At 36.5% G+C, this 16,965-nt stretch overlaps 1 protein-coding gene across 5 annotated transcripts in view; it reads left to right on the top strand.

Annotated features, from left to right (window-relative positions):
• Positions 1 to 16,965, top strand: part of RNF38 (ring finger protein 38) — a gene marked incomplete at its 5' end in the record, with an annotated part of 123,970 nt that overhangs the window by 80,705 nt on the left and 26,300 nt on the right. For all 5 annotated transcript variants that reach the window (XM_082657324.1, XM_082657325.1, XM_082657326.1 and 2 more), the window contains 2 exons: positions 3,775 to 3,968; positions 11,992 to 12,205. In XM_082657324.1, coding sequence (XP_082513450.1) covers positions 3,775 to 3,968; positions 11,992 to 12,205 — 408 coding nt within the window. The remainder of the gene's footprint in view (positions 1 to 3,774; positions 3,969 to 11,991; positions 12,206 to 16,965) is intronic.

Raw genomic sequence — 16,965 nt, forward strand, 5'->3', positions numbered from 1 at the left:
TACATACAGAGTAGACACTCTGTGCCAATGGCTGACTTCTTCTAGTCTTCCCTTTTATTGAAAGCATAGTACTTTGGAAATTTTGGCCTTATGCAGGGGTCTCAGTGATAGGACCTTATCTTCTGTCCCTCCTGCGAATATCAAAAAACAAACCTGGTTTTCAGTTTTCCTCTTTGTTTCTGGTCCTTGGAAATTTCTCTTTTTCTCTGAATCCAGCAATACCTTTAAATTTTTTTTTTTTGTATTTAAACCATTATTTCTAGATGTTTATGTTAGGATTTTCACTTCTGGTCCATGATTTTGTCACAGAAGTCGTTACAGTTACTTTATATCAAAGTTTATTTGATAAAATACTTATTTTATTATACTTATTTATACTTATTTCTGTTCTGTAACTACAACAGTGATCTTTCATGCCTTGTCCTATGTTGATTATAATAATTGAAAACCAGTAAACATTCTTCATAGTATTAGGATACTTGTATAGTCATTGCAGAACCAAGTAGCATGTTTGGCCCATGGAGGAGGAGTTGTAATCTTTTGACTACCTGTCCTACTCAGAGGATGCTTTAGGTGACAAAACGATATGGATTTGTTTTCATCTTTGTCCTCCACTCTCTGATTGCCTTTTTTAAAAAAAATATTTATTTTCTTTATTTTTTTGGCTGCATTGGGTCTTTGTTGCAGCACACGGGGTCTTCATCGAGGCGCGTGGGCTCTTCATTGGGGCACACGGGCTTCTCTAGTTGTGGTGTGCGGGTTTTCTCTCTCTAGTTGTGGCGCGCAGGCTCCAGAGCACATGCGCTCTGTAGTTTGTGGCACGCGGGCTCTCTAGTTGAGGTGCGCGGACTTAGGTGCCCGACCAGGGATTGAACCCGCGTCCCCTGCATTGGAAGGCAGATTCTTTACCACTGGACCAGCAGGGAAGTCCCTGATTGCCTTTTTATATTTCTTATGATAAGAGAGCTGTGGGCTTAAGTTTTATTAAGAACTTGTAAGTTCTCAATCATACTGTTTTTGAATCCACATTGTGTATGGTATTTTTCTCAGAGTCCTCTGATTCTTTCTAATTTGTAATGATTGTTTTTCAGACCTGCTGTACTGCCATCACCCTGGGATTTCTTTTCATTGCACTTCTGGGTTACTTCTATTTCTTGGATCCTGTATTTATATATATGTCCCCAGGTGAAGGAGAGAGCATGCACGCATACATAAAAATCAATCAAGTAAAATTTTCTGAATGGATATGTGAGAAGCAACTTTGAATCTTAATACATCTGGCAAGGTCTTTGTTTTTTCCCTTATACTAGACTAATAGTTTGATTGGAGTATAAAACTCTATATTCAACATTATTTTCCCCCAGAAAATAGCATCTTTTGTTTTCTGTGGGAAGTCTAATGCTAATCTAATTCTTTTTCTTTGTAGGTTACTCCCCCTTTCTTTTTCTGGAAACTAAGAATTTTTTACACAGTTCCTTAGAGTATTAAAATTGATAAGGAATATGATGAAACCATATTGCATATAGTAAAATAACCTTTTAGTAATCCCATGTCACTAAATCCCATGTCAGTTGTGGTTTCCTGTTACTTTGAGTGAAAAAGTAAGGCTTATTACCATAATCCTAATGAAGAGCTCACTTCCACATATTTCCCTTCACTTCCTAGTCTTTTTTTTTTTTTGGCTGTACGTGGGCCTATCACTGTTGTGGCTTCTCCCGTTGCAGAGCACAGGCTCCGGATGCGCAGGCTCAGTGGCCATGGCTCACGGGCCCAGCCGCTCCACGGCATGTGGGATCTTCCCGAACCGGGGCACGAACCTGTGTCCCCTGCATTGGCAGGCGGACTCTCAACCACTGCGCCACCAGGGGAGCCCCACTTCCTAGTCTTTGTCTCCTCTTACACACTGAGAACCTTTCACAACACAAAGAGAAGGGATGGGAGACTTTCTCAGTCATCTTTCCTTATCTCCACTCTTAAAAGTAATGCATTTGTTGTAAAATAAGAATATGCTAACCCACAACCTGAACATCACTGAAAATATGTAAAGGTTGATAGCCTGAGTGTTTTTTCAATACTTAGTTATTTTGTGGATCTGTAGCATTCTCCTCCATTTGGGCAGTGAATTTTTAGAATTCAGAGTTCCATGTCTTAGCTTGCATCAAGCTTTGCGGTACAGGTTTATACATATGAAAGCCAATGATTATGATTGGTTGCTAGCATATTGTACCTCAGAAAGTCAATGTTAATCAAGTCTGTTTTACCACACGTGGAGATCACATTTCTAATGCTTATGTGTGGTTCATGTATGAGTTTGTCAAGTCTTAGTTGTTCTGTTGTTTTGTTTTAATCAGAATATCTAAATATTAATGGTTATTTTTCACTTTCTAAGTTTTAGGATTATCAGAACATAACTGATTTTCTTATTAAAATCAAGGGGTTAAAAACAACTACTTTTAATAGCACCATTAAATATAGGGAGAAAATAAGGTTAGTGTGAGGAAAGTTACAAGAGCATTTGTATATGGTTCTGAAAACTATTTTCTATTTTAGTTATAACAAATGTGAATTATAATATTCTTAAGTATAGAAGGAAAATGACATGGTTTTTTGAATACATCTGCTAAATAATTTAGAATGATCAAAAGTAACCATTTAGCAGTTTGCTTCATTCCCGTCAGTTTAATCAGTTCTATTTTATATGCTTATATTTTAAAATGTAACATAGTACGTAACCTCATATATTCTTTAGCTAATATTAACATTTTTGTTGTAGCAGCAGGTGCCAATCAAAAGTTCCCTAATGCCCAAATGATTAGAATTTGCAGGAGTAGACTGGAGATAGGAGAGGCTCTATTAGAAAACACACAGCCCTCATCAGACTTTCAGTTAACTTGTAATTTTGACAGTTTTGATGAGAGACTCAATTGGAAAATTGAGTTGTGTGGGGAATCCTGGAGAGTTAATAATTCAGTTAAGTGATCCATACCAATTTTATAGCTAAACCCTTGAAAACTTGAGACTGTGCTTCAACATTAACAGGTATGGGTTTTTAATTATCTACCACTCCCATGATCTACCTGAAATGCCATGTCTTTCCCAAAGATATTCTATGACATTCTAGTTAAGAACTGATGAACTAGATCAGTTGACTGTTTTTTAATGTTTTAAATAAATTTTACTTTGTCCACATAAACATTATTAAATAATAAATGTAATGGCCTTAAATAACAGGAATAAAGAGGCAGGCAAGTGTGATTTTAAATCAAATCAAGGGCCTACTTAAATTATACCCCCTTAAGCAGAAACTGACACACCGTTGTAAAGCAATTATACCCCAATAAAGATGTTAAAAAAAAATTATACCCCCTCCTAAATTGATCTCTCAGCTAAGAATTAATGCCTAAAAGAATAACTGTTAACTGATGGGAGGACATAGTAGATTTTCTCAGCTGAATTAGAGCTTTAAAGAGGTGGTCAAGTACCATAGAAATTGTTTATTGCCCTGTTGTGTACCTTGTGTGTTGTTACCTGGTTAATTTTATGATATTTTAAAGAAAAGTTAACTTTTCATTTGATATTATTTACTGTGTATCTCCCTTTCCCACCCCACCCCACCCCTCGTTTCTTTTAAAGGTATTTAATTCAGGTTGATAGTGTATTTTTTCCCTCCTTTACACTTTGTGGTAAACATACTTAAACACCTATGTATGTAAACAGTAATGCAAAAATCCTTAAAAGATTTTATTCAGTTGATTGATTTTGTTGCATTGGCAGAGTGAAGATAGTCCAAGTCCCAAGAGACAGCGCCTCTCTCATTCAGTCTTTGATTATACATCAGCATCACCAGCCCCCTCACCACCAATGCGACCATGGGAGATGACATCAAATAGGCAGCCCCCTTCAGTTCGACCAAGCCAACATCACTTCTCAGGGGAACGATGCAACACACCTGCACGCAACAGAAGAAGGTTAGTTGGTTACAGTTACTTATTAAATTTGTGGTCATTGGTAGATTTGTGAATTTTTTTTTTAACATCAGAAAGCATTTTTTCTGTAGGAATTTTATAAACACATCAACACCTTTTTACTTGTACGCTTACACACGAGAAACAACGTTACAAGTTGTTTAGATTTCTACAGTCCGTCATGAGAGTTCATTTAGCTTGTGACTGACAGAAGAAGGAATTGAAAGGCTAAATTGGTTTACCTAAAATCAATCCGTACCATTATATGTGAATTCAACTACTTTAAGGTTTAAGACTTTTTGTGGGCTAGCCTTCAATCCATATTACTGAAAAATGCATTTTATAGTTCATAACTATAAGGAAATATAGAACCATGGTCTTAGGAATGAGCAGCCTCTTTTTCGTGCAATTCTTATCCACTCCATTCTTAGAAATGAATAACCTCTCTCCAGATATTCCTTCTGTATCCTCTAAGGCAACTGGGAGCTTAATTAAGTTTCTTTAAAATTGTGGAGCCTGTGATATGAAGAGTGACTGAAATTTAGTTTGACTTTCAGTCCTGTCTTCCATATAGGACTTGCCCCTTGCTTTTCCTTCCCAGGGGAATACATTTCCTGAGCTGCTTCCTCTTTAGTAGTTGTCTGAGGTCATACCTTTCTTCTTCCAAGGAAATAGAGCATACTTGGGGTGAGACAACTGTTTATATGTCCAGGATGTGGTATTACAGACTAAATGTTTGTGTCTCCTGAAGATCCATAGGTTGATGCCTTAGCCCCCAGTGTGGATGTATTTAGAGATGAGGCCTCTAAGGAATTAATTTAGGCTGAATGAGGTCATAAGGATGGGGCCCTGATCCAAGAGGATTAGTGTCCTTATAAGAGGAGACTCTAGGAAGAGAGCTCTCGCTAGAAACCAGCCATGCTGGCACCTTGATCTTGGACATAGTCTCTAGGACTGTGAGAAAATGAATTTCTATTGTTTAAGTGAGTCTGTGGTATTTTATTAGGGCAGCCCTAGGAAACTAATACTGAAGGAGTCTTAAAACCCATCATTCATTGTTCCAAATAAGACAAGATAAACCTGTTCCTGAGCTGTATTCTGTTGACACACTAAGACTTTTACATTATCTGGTGCAGTATTACCCAATTATATGGGAATGTTTACGTAAAATAATGTTATGCCAACCAGGTAAAATATTTTATAGCTGTTAAATGTTATAGCATGAGGAAATAAGGTTGGTTGTTTCAAGGTTACAGCCTGAGCCCCTGCTGTAATCTTTCCTATTGCTTTATGGCGAAATGTGACGTACATTCAGGAGAACTTGTAAAACAAGTGTACACTTAAAAGGATAACACACAGGTGTGCCCAACACCTAGGTTAAAATAGAGCATTAAAAACCCTCCTTCTGATAACCCCTGTCCTGTGATTTGTCGTCACTCGCAAACATTTGAGGAAAGCCAACATTTGAGGAAAGCCAACAAAGTGAAAGAAGGGCACTGAAACTCAATACAAGAAAGAACTTGAAGAAACCATTAATAGAAGAAATAAAACAATTAAGAGAATAAACAAAATAGAATTTTAGAATAAGTGTAGCATGAGAGAAGTGGAAGAGATTGTATCCATAAAAATCAACTGGAAATCTTAGTTGGTAAAATTAATAAACAGGCAGAAAAAACATCTTGGTCCCTGGAAGATCAAGTGAAGGAATTTTCCCAGAATGTAGTGTAAAAGGGCAAAATGGAAAGTGTGGAAAAGAAATTTAAATATAGGCAAGAGTCATCAGTTCTGAATATGTCTAATCATATTTCCAGGCGGAAACAATAGAAGGGAACAATTTAGACAGAAATAGTACAAAATCATTTTCAAGAATTGAAGAGGGACTTCTCTGGTGGCTCAGTGGTTAAGAATCTGCCTGCCAATGCAGGGGATGCAGGTTTGAGCCCTGGTCCGGGAAGATCCCACATGCCACGGAGCAACTAAGCCTATGTGCCACAACTACTGAGCCTGCACTCTAGAGCCTGTGAGCCACAACTACTGAAGCCCATGTGCCACAACTACTGGAGACCGTGCTCCACAACAAGAGAAGCCATTGCAATGAGAAGCCCGCGCCACAACGAAGAGTAGCCCCCGCTCGCCGCAACTAGAGAAAGCCCGTGTGCAGCAACGAAGACCCAATGCATCCATAAATAAATAAATATTTTTTTAAAAATTGAAGAAAGACTGAGTGTTGAGCAAGATCTTGGTGAAATTTAAGAATATGCACAAACATTCAGAGATGAAGAATGTTGAACAATAAGAGATCCTCCCTGAATCATACATCATGATCAAGAGGGATTTATCCTGGGGTTGCAAGGATTTTTCAGTATCCACAAGTCAATCAGTGTGATACACAACATTAACAAATTGAAGAATAAAAACCATATAATCGTTTCAATAGATGTAGAAAAAGCTTTTGATAAGATTTAGCATCCATTTATGATTGGATAACTCTCCAGAAAGTAGGCATAGAGGGCACATACCTCAACATAATAAAGGCCTTATATGACAAACCTACAGCTGACATCATACTCAACGGTGAAAACCTGAAAGCGTTCCCTCCAAGATCAGGAATAAGACGAGGATGTCCACTATCGCCACTTTTACTTAACATAGTTTTGGATGTCGTAGCCAAAGCAGTCAGACAGGAAAAAGAAAAGGAATCCAAGTTGGAAAGGAAGAAGTAAAATTGTCACTGTTTGCAGATGATGTGATACTATGCATAGAAAATCCTAAAGATGCCACCAGGATACTACCAGAGCTCATCAATGAATTCAGTGGAGTTGCAGGTTACAGAATTAATATACATAAATCTGTTGCATTTCTATACGTGAATGACAAACCATCAAAAAGAGAAATTAAGGAAACAGTCTCATTTACCATCACATCAAAAAGAATAAAATACCTAGGAATAAACCTACTTAAGGAGTTAGAAGACCTGTACTTGGAAAACTGTAAGGCACTGATGAAAAAAATTGAGGATGACAAAAACAGATGGAAAGATATACCGTGTTCTTGGATTGGAAGAATTAATATTGTTAAAAGGACCATACTACCCAAGGCAATCTACAGATTCAGTGCAGTCTCCATCAAAATGCCAATGGCATTTTTCACAGAACTAGAACAAATAATTTTAAAGTTTGTATGGAGACACAAAATATCCTGAATGGCCAAAACAATCTTGAGAAAAAACAACAGAGCTGAAGGAATCATGCTCCCTGACTTCAGACTATATACTACAAAGCTACAGTCATCAAGACAGTACGATACTGGCATAAAAACAGACACATAGATCAATGGAACAGGATGGAAAGCCCAGAAATAAACCCACGCAGTATGGTCAGTCTGTGGCAAAGGAGGCAAGAATATACAATGGAGAAAAGGCAGCCTCCTCAGTAAGTGGTGCTGGGAAAACTGGACAGCTACATGTAAAAAAATAAAATTAGAACATTCTCTAACACAATATACAGAAATAAATTCAAAATGGATTAAACAGCTAAATGTAAGACCAGATACTATAAAACTCCTAGAGGAAAACATAGGTGAACTCTTTCACATAAATTGCAGCAGTATTTTTTGGATCTGTCTCCTAAAGAGAAGAAAATTAAAGCAAAAATAAACAAATCGGACTTAATTAAACTTAAAAGCTTTTGCACAGCACAAAATTCATCGACAAAATGAAAGGACAGCCTACTGAATGGGAGAAGATGTTTGCAAATGATATGACCAATATGGGATTAATATCGAACATATATAAACAGCTCATACAACTCAATGTCAAAAAAAAACTCAGTTAAAAAATGGGCAGAAGACCTGAGTAGACAGTTTTTCAGAGAGGAAGTGCAGGTGGCCAACAGGTACATGGAAAGATGCTCAGTATTGCTAATCATCAGGGAGATGCAAATCCAAACCACAATGAGATACCACCTCACACCTGGCAGAACAGCTATTATCGAAAAGAACGCAAAAAACAAATGTTAGCAAAGGTGTGGAAAAAAGAGAACCCTTATACACTGTTGGTGGGAATGTAAATTGGTGCAGCCACTATGGAAAATAGTATGAAGATTTCTCAGAAACACTAAAAACAAAACTACCATATGATCCAGCAGTTTCACTCCTGGGTAGATATCCAAAAAAACCAAAAATACTAATTCAGAAACATATGCACCCCAGTGTTCATAGCAGCATTATTTACGATTGCCAAGGTATGGAAGCAACCTAAGTGTCCATCAACAGGTGAATGGATAAAGGATGTGTGTGTGTGTGTGTGTGTGTGTTCCACACAATGGAATACTACTCAGCCATTAAAAAGGCCGAAATTTTGCCATTTGCAGCAACATGGATGGACTTGGAGGGCATTATGCCAAGTAAAATAAGTCAGAGAAAAACAAATACTGTATGACATCACTTATATATATGGAATCTAAAAAATACAGCTAACTAGTTGAATGTAAAAAAAGAAGCAGACTCACAGATACAGAGAACAAACTAGTGGTTACCGGTGGGGAGAGGGAAGGAGGACGGAGAGGGCTAATATAAGGGTAGGGGATAAGAGGTACAAACTATTAGGTATAAAATAAGCTGCAAGGATACATATACAACACGGGGAGTATAGCCAGTATTTCATAATGACTATAAGTGGAACATAACCTTTAAAATTGTGAATCACTGTATTGTACACCTGTAACTTAAGTAATATTGTACAGCAACTACAATTAAAAAAGAAATAATAAAAGAAAAAAAAAGAGAACCTTCTTGAAAGAATTATTAAATACTGTACTCTAGGAAGTGGAAGAATAAATGTAAGATTTAATACCATTTGATTAGGAAAGGAAACAAAAAAGACATACTGCTAAGTCTGAATAAAGGTCTGTTGTTCAAAAAAAAAGAAAAAATTTCAGGAAAGATCTGAATGTAAAATGGGGACAGAGCAGAGAGAAGTAAAAATGTGCAATCTAGATGTTTTCAGAAAAATTGAATTATGTGTTTAAAAATTCAAGTGTAGTCACTAGAAGAATAGAACTGGAACATATAGCTTCCACACAATGAAACAGATAAACAACATATATAGAAAATGCAATCCAACAAAAGGCAGGTCAGTGAGACCAGGAGGGAAGAGCTTTGTGCTGTTCACAAGTGATACATCTAAAACAAAGTGACAAAGTAGTACCTATCATAGATATAAAAGTCAACTGAAAGAAATATTTGTTCATCTTATCACTGTTTATTATTTCTAGATTTTCCAATAATTCTGCTTTCTAAATGTTCTACTACAAAGGCATACATAACAGATTTAATGAGAGGCAATTCAGTAAAGACAAGGACCAAAATTGTCAAGGAACTTATGTGTCAGCGTGAGAGCTTGGGTCTTAATTTGTGTTAAGTTTGCGTTATTGAAATTATGTTTGAGTAGGGAAGTGAGAGCAAGAAGCAACAACAGAATAAAACAATATTAAAAGGGACCCTTAAAGTTTGTGGACAGGCTGAGTGTTTTTTCGGGAGATGAGTGATCTGGGCGTATATTTTCTATTTTGATTGTAAGGTACACATTTTTTCACATCATAATGTCTCTAAATTGATGGTATAGTATAATCTAATTGGCAGCTCTTTTTAGTGATACATTAAACAGTCCTTTAAAATACTTTTACAGGTATAAAGCTATGTACATATACGTGAATTAGTATACATAGATAAATTTTCTTGTTCTTTTCTCTTAGAGAGACTAGAAATAGTGTAGCAGTCAGCGCACTTACCTTCTAAATACCATTCCACAGTCAAAGGAACCAGGGCTCTGGAAAACTGGTTAATTCCAGAGTTGGTATAGGGAAAATACAAGATAAGCCTAGAGCATATTGTCCGTATAGTAAGGAACAGTAGTAAAAGGGCACAGGAGCTAAACTGAATGTGCTCCCATTGGACAAAGTTGAAATAATTTTAACAACAAAATAAAACAATAGTGTGGATTATAACCTAAAGAATAAAATAAATATCCATTAGCCCATACTCATAAATAAGTGAATAAACAAATAAATGGGAGAGAGGGAACAGTTCTTCCTTATGGAATTCCAATTAATACATGTGGAAGAAATGAGGGGAGTAGAAAATCACCATTAGAATATTATAATAGTGATAGCTGAAGGTCCATTCATGCATGCTAAAGTTATTGGCAAAACTTTTAGCAGAAGCAGAATATTTGCATGGTCTCAAAGTATCTCCCCCCCCCCCCAAGTATTTGGTAATTACAAAGGGAAGAATGGTGATTTTGTAGTAGAGGGTCTTGGCAGAAACCAATTTAGCCAAGTGATTGGTGGTAAATACATAGGCATGAGTGATGCATGTGATGTCATGTGCCCCTGGATACAATGCACTGAAAAGGGCCTATCACCTCTGTGATATCCTTTCCAGTAATGCATAATGTCATGCAGATCATGCGAAAACATCAGACAAATCTGGGTTAAAGGGTATTCTGCAGAGTAAATATGTCTTCAGAGGTATCAAGGTCGTGAAAGACTGAGGAACTGTCATGGATTGGAGAAGACTAAGGAACCATGACCACTATATGCAATGATGGGATCCTGCACTGGATTTTTAGACCGTGAGGGGATATTGGTAGAAAAACTGGGTAAAATCTGAATACATTCTGTTGTTTAGTTAACAGTATGATACCAAGGTTTATTTCCTAATTTTGATAATTATTCTAATGGAAGATATTAACATGAAGGAAAGCTGGGTGAGGGGTACACAAAAATTATATTAAAATTATCTCAAAACATTAAAGTGAGTTCGAAGGTGGATGGCATCTGAAAATCAGTGAAATACAGTATGTCAGTTTTGAAGCAGAAATGCAAAAAAGAGTTATGCTGAAAATAAAGATAGAGGAAGCAATAAATGGAGCAAGAACCTGGGAGTTAGTTTTAAGAGCACTGTAGAGGAGTTGATGTTGCAAAGGAGTGTCCCTTTTTCTTTTTAAGACTGGGCAGTTGAGAGTGAGAAGAAACAGATTTAGAGGTGCAGAGTGCACCTCTTAAGGGAAAGGTGACCTGTCCTCAGTAAATGCTGCTGAGGTGGCTGTGTGCAGCTGTGTCTTGAAGGGGGCTGTTCGTCCTCTTTTGCCTAATGTGGAGTACATTTTTAATGAGGCCTGCTGCTTTTTCGAATTGTTATGTGTGCTGAGGCATTGTAAAAAGCAGTGGAGCTGAATTGTGGAATTGTAGGGAAGTGGAAGTTGGAAGTCTACTCATGATAACTTGTTATTTGTGTTAAACTATGTCCATGACAAGTGCATGGGGAGTAAAAGTGGTTTCCTTCAGTAACCAGATTCTACCTAAAAATTCTGTATATTACTGGAACATTTATGCTGATGCTATTTTGCCATCATTTCCATTCTCGGCATTTACCCAATTACTCGATTATTTGCAATTGTCAACAAATTAAATGTGTTTTAGTTATTTTATGTATTTTCTACTCTCGGTTTTTAAAATTGTCATTTTGGGCATATAGGAACTATGTCTTTTCTATGTGTCTTAGCCAGATAGACAAACATAAAATGCCCATTAGTCATATGTGGATTACAGCCAAGGTACATATGCAAATTAAAATTTGTTCTAAAATGTTTATAAAATAAAGGAGGCAAAATAATAGGTTAAACCATATGAAATTGCTGATATTTGACTATATTTGCCTATAAAAGGATCAGTTTTATACAATTAAACCCCCTCCCCCAAAATGACAGTGATTGGCTATTGATTTCTAAATAATCTCAGAGCTGATTATCAATTTTGTTTACTTCTGTTATATTTTGAAAAACATATACATTCTATTTAAATTTGTAAGTGTTCAGAGCTGATGATGGACCACAGCAATTCTTTAATACTCAAGCCTACCTTAGCATATACTACTAATGGATTACAACGAGAGACAATACAGAATCCTGATGGATCACAACAGTAAACATTATAACAACCTTTTTGACATTTTTGCTATATTACAGTCCTCCTGTCAGGCGCCAGAGAGGAAGAAGGGATCGTCTGTCTCGACATAATTCCATTAGTCAAGATGAAAATTATCACCATCTCCCTTATGCACAGCAGCAAGCAATAGAGGAACCTCGAGCCTTCCACCCTCCGAATGTATCTCCCCGTCTATTACACCCTGCTGCTCATCCACCCCAGCAGAATGCAGTAATGGTTGACATACATGATCAGGTATAGTAACAGAATGCCCAGGAAATACAGATGCTGAAAGTTGGTAGCAGTTTATTGAGGTTGGTTGTTTTTTATTGTAGATTTCTTCTAATTTTACCTAAAAGGAAACAATTTTACCCAAAATGAAGCTATTTTAGGTAAGTTCATCATTCTTCATTGAGGATTAAAATTTAAATTCTACACAGCTTCCTTAGAAGAAGGTTGAACTTTAAAAAATTAGGATCAAGGTTGTGAAAGCTCAGAATGACTTCATTATAATAGTTGGTTTAAAATGACCAATACAGGATTTATAGCGGATATCAGACAGCTGGTGGTTTGAGTCTATATTCCTGTTTCCCTCTCCCTTCCGGTTTCTTCTGGAGTAATTCAGTAGGCAAGACAGTTGGGTGCATCTTTGATTACAAGTTTCTCTAGGTCTCCATGGAGATGACAGGTACAGAGCTTCCTTTCCCTTTGTTCCTTCCAGGAACTGAGGGACTAGCTGAGAAGAGGGTTTGCCAGTCCTTAGAGCCTGAGGCCAAAATTGTATGATTTTCTGAGGTCAAAAAAGACACAAATCTAGGGACTTCGCTTGTGGTCCAGTGGGTAAGACTCCATGCTCCCAATACAGGGGGCCGGGTTCAATCCCTGGTCGGGGAACTAGATCCCACATGCATGCCGCAACTAAAAGATCCTGCATGCCAGAACTAAGAATCGGCGCAGCCAAAATAAATAAGTAAATAAATATTATTTTTAAAAAGACAAATCTAGACATATTCTTATAAAGTTTATGGATTTTAAAGATAAGGAAAAAAAGTCTTCCAAGTTTGTAGACAGCAGAAATTACAAAGGAAAGGAAATCAAATCAGACTGGCGTTTGATTTTTTTTTTTTTTTAATCTACTGCACTGGATGCTGGAAAACAATGAAAGTACCGTATACTGACAGTTGAAAGAAAATGTGATTTTGCTCAGACATCCTTCTTCCTTCAGCCATGTTCTTTCCCTTTATGTTCATGAAACACTTAAAAAAATTAATCACATAATAATAAGTTTTAAAAAGAAAAGTTTTTCCAGACCATATTTTTTGTGGTCATAATCTGATAAAACTGTAAATCATAAGTTTTAAAAAAAGATTTTAAAAAAATGACACTGAAATATTTGAGACAAGGTTGTAAAGGAAAAATCTTCATACCATAGTCAGTGGGACAGGCCAAAGCTGTTCTCCAAGAAATTTTATAAACCTTCATTATGAACACTAATTGCTTGAGTAATTAGGGTGAAATGTTACAGAATAAACCAAAAGGAATTGGGATGAATAACTTACCAGGCAAACAACTAAAATTAATGATTTGAAAATCTATTCTTTTAATAAGGGAAGTAGCACAAAGAAAACCCAATCCTAGTGCTTTGAAAAGTTGGTAAGGATGGCACACCTCTTCTGAGCTTGGTTATAGAAAAAAGAACAAATGTAAAGAAGAGTAGGAATGATAAAAAGATATATCTCTATATGTAGGAAACATTCAAAGAATTTTTTCAGTTGTAAAATGAAAATAGCACCTGTTTCATAAGGGGTGTTGAAAGAATTAAGAGTTAATCCATTCTGAGCACTTAAACTAGTGCAAGTGGTAAGTGCTCAAGTATTGCTTCATTATTAACTATTATAATGAAATTTTATATATAACCCTGGGGGGGACAAAAGAAAACTTGAAGTTCTAAAAATTGACCCAATAATAACAGGAAAATTTGAATTACCACAGAAGTGTGAAAGCTAATCAGAGATTTACCAAGGCACGGTGACAAGATAGCTTCACAGCTGTTTTCTCTAACCTTTAGAGAGTGCTCAAATAATTCCAGGCAGCTTTTTTTTTAATAAGTCAAACTCTCTATTTTGTGAAACCAGCATAGTTTTAATACCAAAAGCAAATAAAGATAGTAATCCCCCCAAACTCCCTGATGCATAGGCAGAATTTCTAAATAGATGTTTAGAAAGTACACTATAGCACCATATCAAAAGAGTAATAAACTGTGACCAAATAAGATCTATTCCAAGTAAGAGACGATAGTTTTGTATGAAAATCATATCGCATTAGCAAATAATAGAAGAAAAAGCATATGATTATAATCAAAAGATGTTGAAAAGTCAGTTAAAGTTTACTAAGAACTCTAACAAAATAGAGCAAGAAGGAAATTAATTATAATAAATAAAACTAATAGCAAGTATCCTAATCTGTGAGTGACAAATCAGTAACTAGAGAGATACTTGCTCTGTTCGTATTTATTCAGTGTTATGTTAGGAGTTCTACCAAATGCAGAATGATATTGTAATGGATATAAAACATTGAAAGAAATCATTGTATCTTTCTCCCTCTCATTATATAATTGTAGTAGAAGAAAACACAAGATATTCTAGTTTGAAAGAATTTGATACAGTGCCTAAATGCAAATTACATGTACAGAAAGCAATAACTTATGTCGATCAGCTGATGAATAGATGCAATACGGTGTATCTGTGCAGTGAAATATTACTCAAAAAGTAGTGAAGTACTAATTCATGCTATCACATGGGTTAACCTTGAAAACATGCTTAGTAAAAGAAGCCAGTCACAAAAGGCTACAGATTCACAGTTTGTATGATTTCATTTATATGAAATGTCTAAAATAGGCAAATCCATAGAAACAAAGTATGAATGAAGTGATTGCTTATCATTAGTAGAATAAATTAGGATACCTTCATACCATGGAATGAATCTATTACAAAGAATTACTTAGAATTATGCCAGGAATGTGAGTGATATCTGCAAGATATGGTTGAGCAAGAAAAACAAAATTGAGGCAAGTGTTACGTTCAATTTTGTAAAACATGGTGATTAAATATTTGTATACATAGGACTCTGAACATAGAGAAAAATACAGAGAAATATATACTAGGCGTGAGGGGGGTGAGTGCTAAAGTGAAGGGAAAGGGAAGGAGGGTAGAGATGGAACCAAAGAAAGAAAAGGAAAAGACTTAATTTCAGAAAAGATGGTATCTCGTTTATTTAAAGTTACTTATTGAGTCTACATATTGAAAAATGAAACAATTGCATATGTAAACACCAGAACAATACAAGACGTAGAAAACCTGAACAGACCAATAGCTATGGAAGAAATTAAAGGCATAATAAAAAACCTGTCTTTATAGATTACATCTGAATTCTGTCTAATCTCTATAAAGAACTGAAAGTTCCAATTTAAACTATTCCACATCATAGACAAAGATAGAATTTTCAAAGTATATTTTGTGAAGCTTACATAACCTTAATAATAAAACCTCAGACAGTACAACAGATGAAAGCGTTCAACTAGTTTCCCTCTTGAATACAGGTGCAGATGCTTTAAATAATAAACCATAGCTAGTGTTATACTAAAATAGTCTATTAGCAACGTTGAAATAATGATTATTAGAGTTTATCCTGGCAGTGCAGGATAAGTTCAACATTAGGAAAACTTTTTTTTAGTTTGTTTTTGTTTTGGGCTGCGTTGGTGCTGCGTTGGGTCTTTGTTGCTGTGCGCGGGCTTTCTCTAGTTGCGGCGAGCAGGGGCTACTCTTTGTTGCCGTGCGTGGGCTTCTCCTTGCGGTGGCTTCTCTTGTTGTGGAGCACAGGCTCTAGAGCGGAGGCTCAGTAGTTGTGGCGCACAGGCTTAGTTGCCCCATGGTAGGTGGGATCTTCTTGGACCGGTGCTCAAACCTGTGTCCCCTGCATTGGCAGACGGATTCTTAACCACTGCGCCACCAGGGAAGCCCAGGAAATGTTTTAAGGTAATAGATTTCATCAACACTCTAAAGGGAGAATGTTTTGTTAATAGATGCAAAAATATAAAATTTAGCCATCATGTCCAATAAAAGGTCTTATAATGGAAGAGGGAGTTTTATTTTCTAGAGCTGGTAGGCAAGGTTATTGAGACCGTCCCCATTGATTGAGGACAATTGACCATACTAGATAAATTATTAATATCCTAAAAGCATCAAAAGAGCTTAAAGATCAGAAGGAATTGCCAGGTCAAAATTTAAGGGATAGTAGGGATGATAGTTCTATCCTGAAGGCATGTTGTTCATTTATGCAAACTTGAACTTCAATTTTAAGTCCCATCATGAGGCACAAGAGAACAGGAATCAGAGACCACTGTTTAAGGAGTCCCCTCCTACATAGGTGACCCTTCTTAGGTAAAATAGGCACCTTAAAGGGCTGTATCCTTAGAATAAGAGTGATCAGAAACAAATGTAATTTGCGGCCAAATTCATATCAGACTGTGAAATTAGTGAAAGTACTTGGGATGGCAGGGGCCTAGAAAACATGCAGATTCTCTTTGGAGGAAGAAATCTTCAGGCTAGTTTTCAAAAAATTCAGGGACAGTAAGCAGTAAACAAAGTTAACCAAGTATGTGAGGAAAAAAGGACTACAAATGAAAACCAACAGAAATAGATCTACAGTGAGTTCACATAATCTATTTCTTTCTTTTTTTTCTTGATCTTTATTGGAGTATAATTGCTTCACAATACTGTGTTAGTTTCTGTTGCACAACGAAGCGTATCAGCCTTATGCGTACACATGTCCCCCTATCCCCTCCCTCTTTAGCCTCCCTCCCATCCTCCCTATCCCACCCTTCTATGTCATCTCAAAGCACTGAGCCAGTCTCCCTGTGCTACGCTGCTGCTTCTCACCAGCCAGCTATTTTACATTCAGTAGTGTATACATGTCGATGCTACTCTCACTTTGCCCCAGCTTCACCCTCCAACCCC

The sequence above is a fragment of the Grampus griseus genome (assembly GCF_964374135.1).
Source record: "Grampus griseus genome assembly, chromosome: 6".
In the NCBI taxonomy this organism is placed as follows: Eukaryota; Metazoa; Chordata; class Mammalia; order Artiodactyla; family Delphinidae; genus Grampus; species Grampus griseus.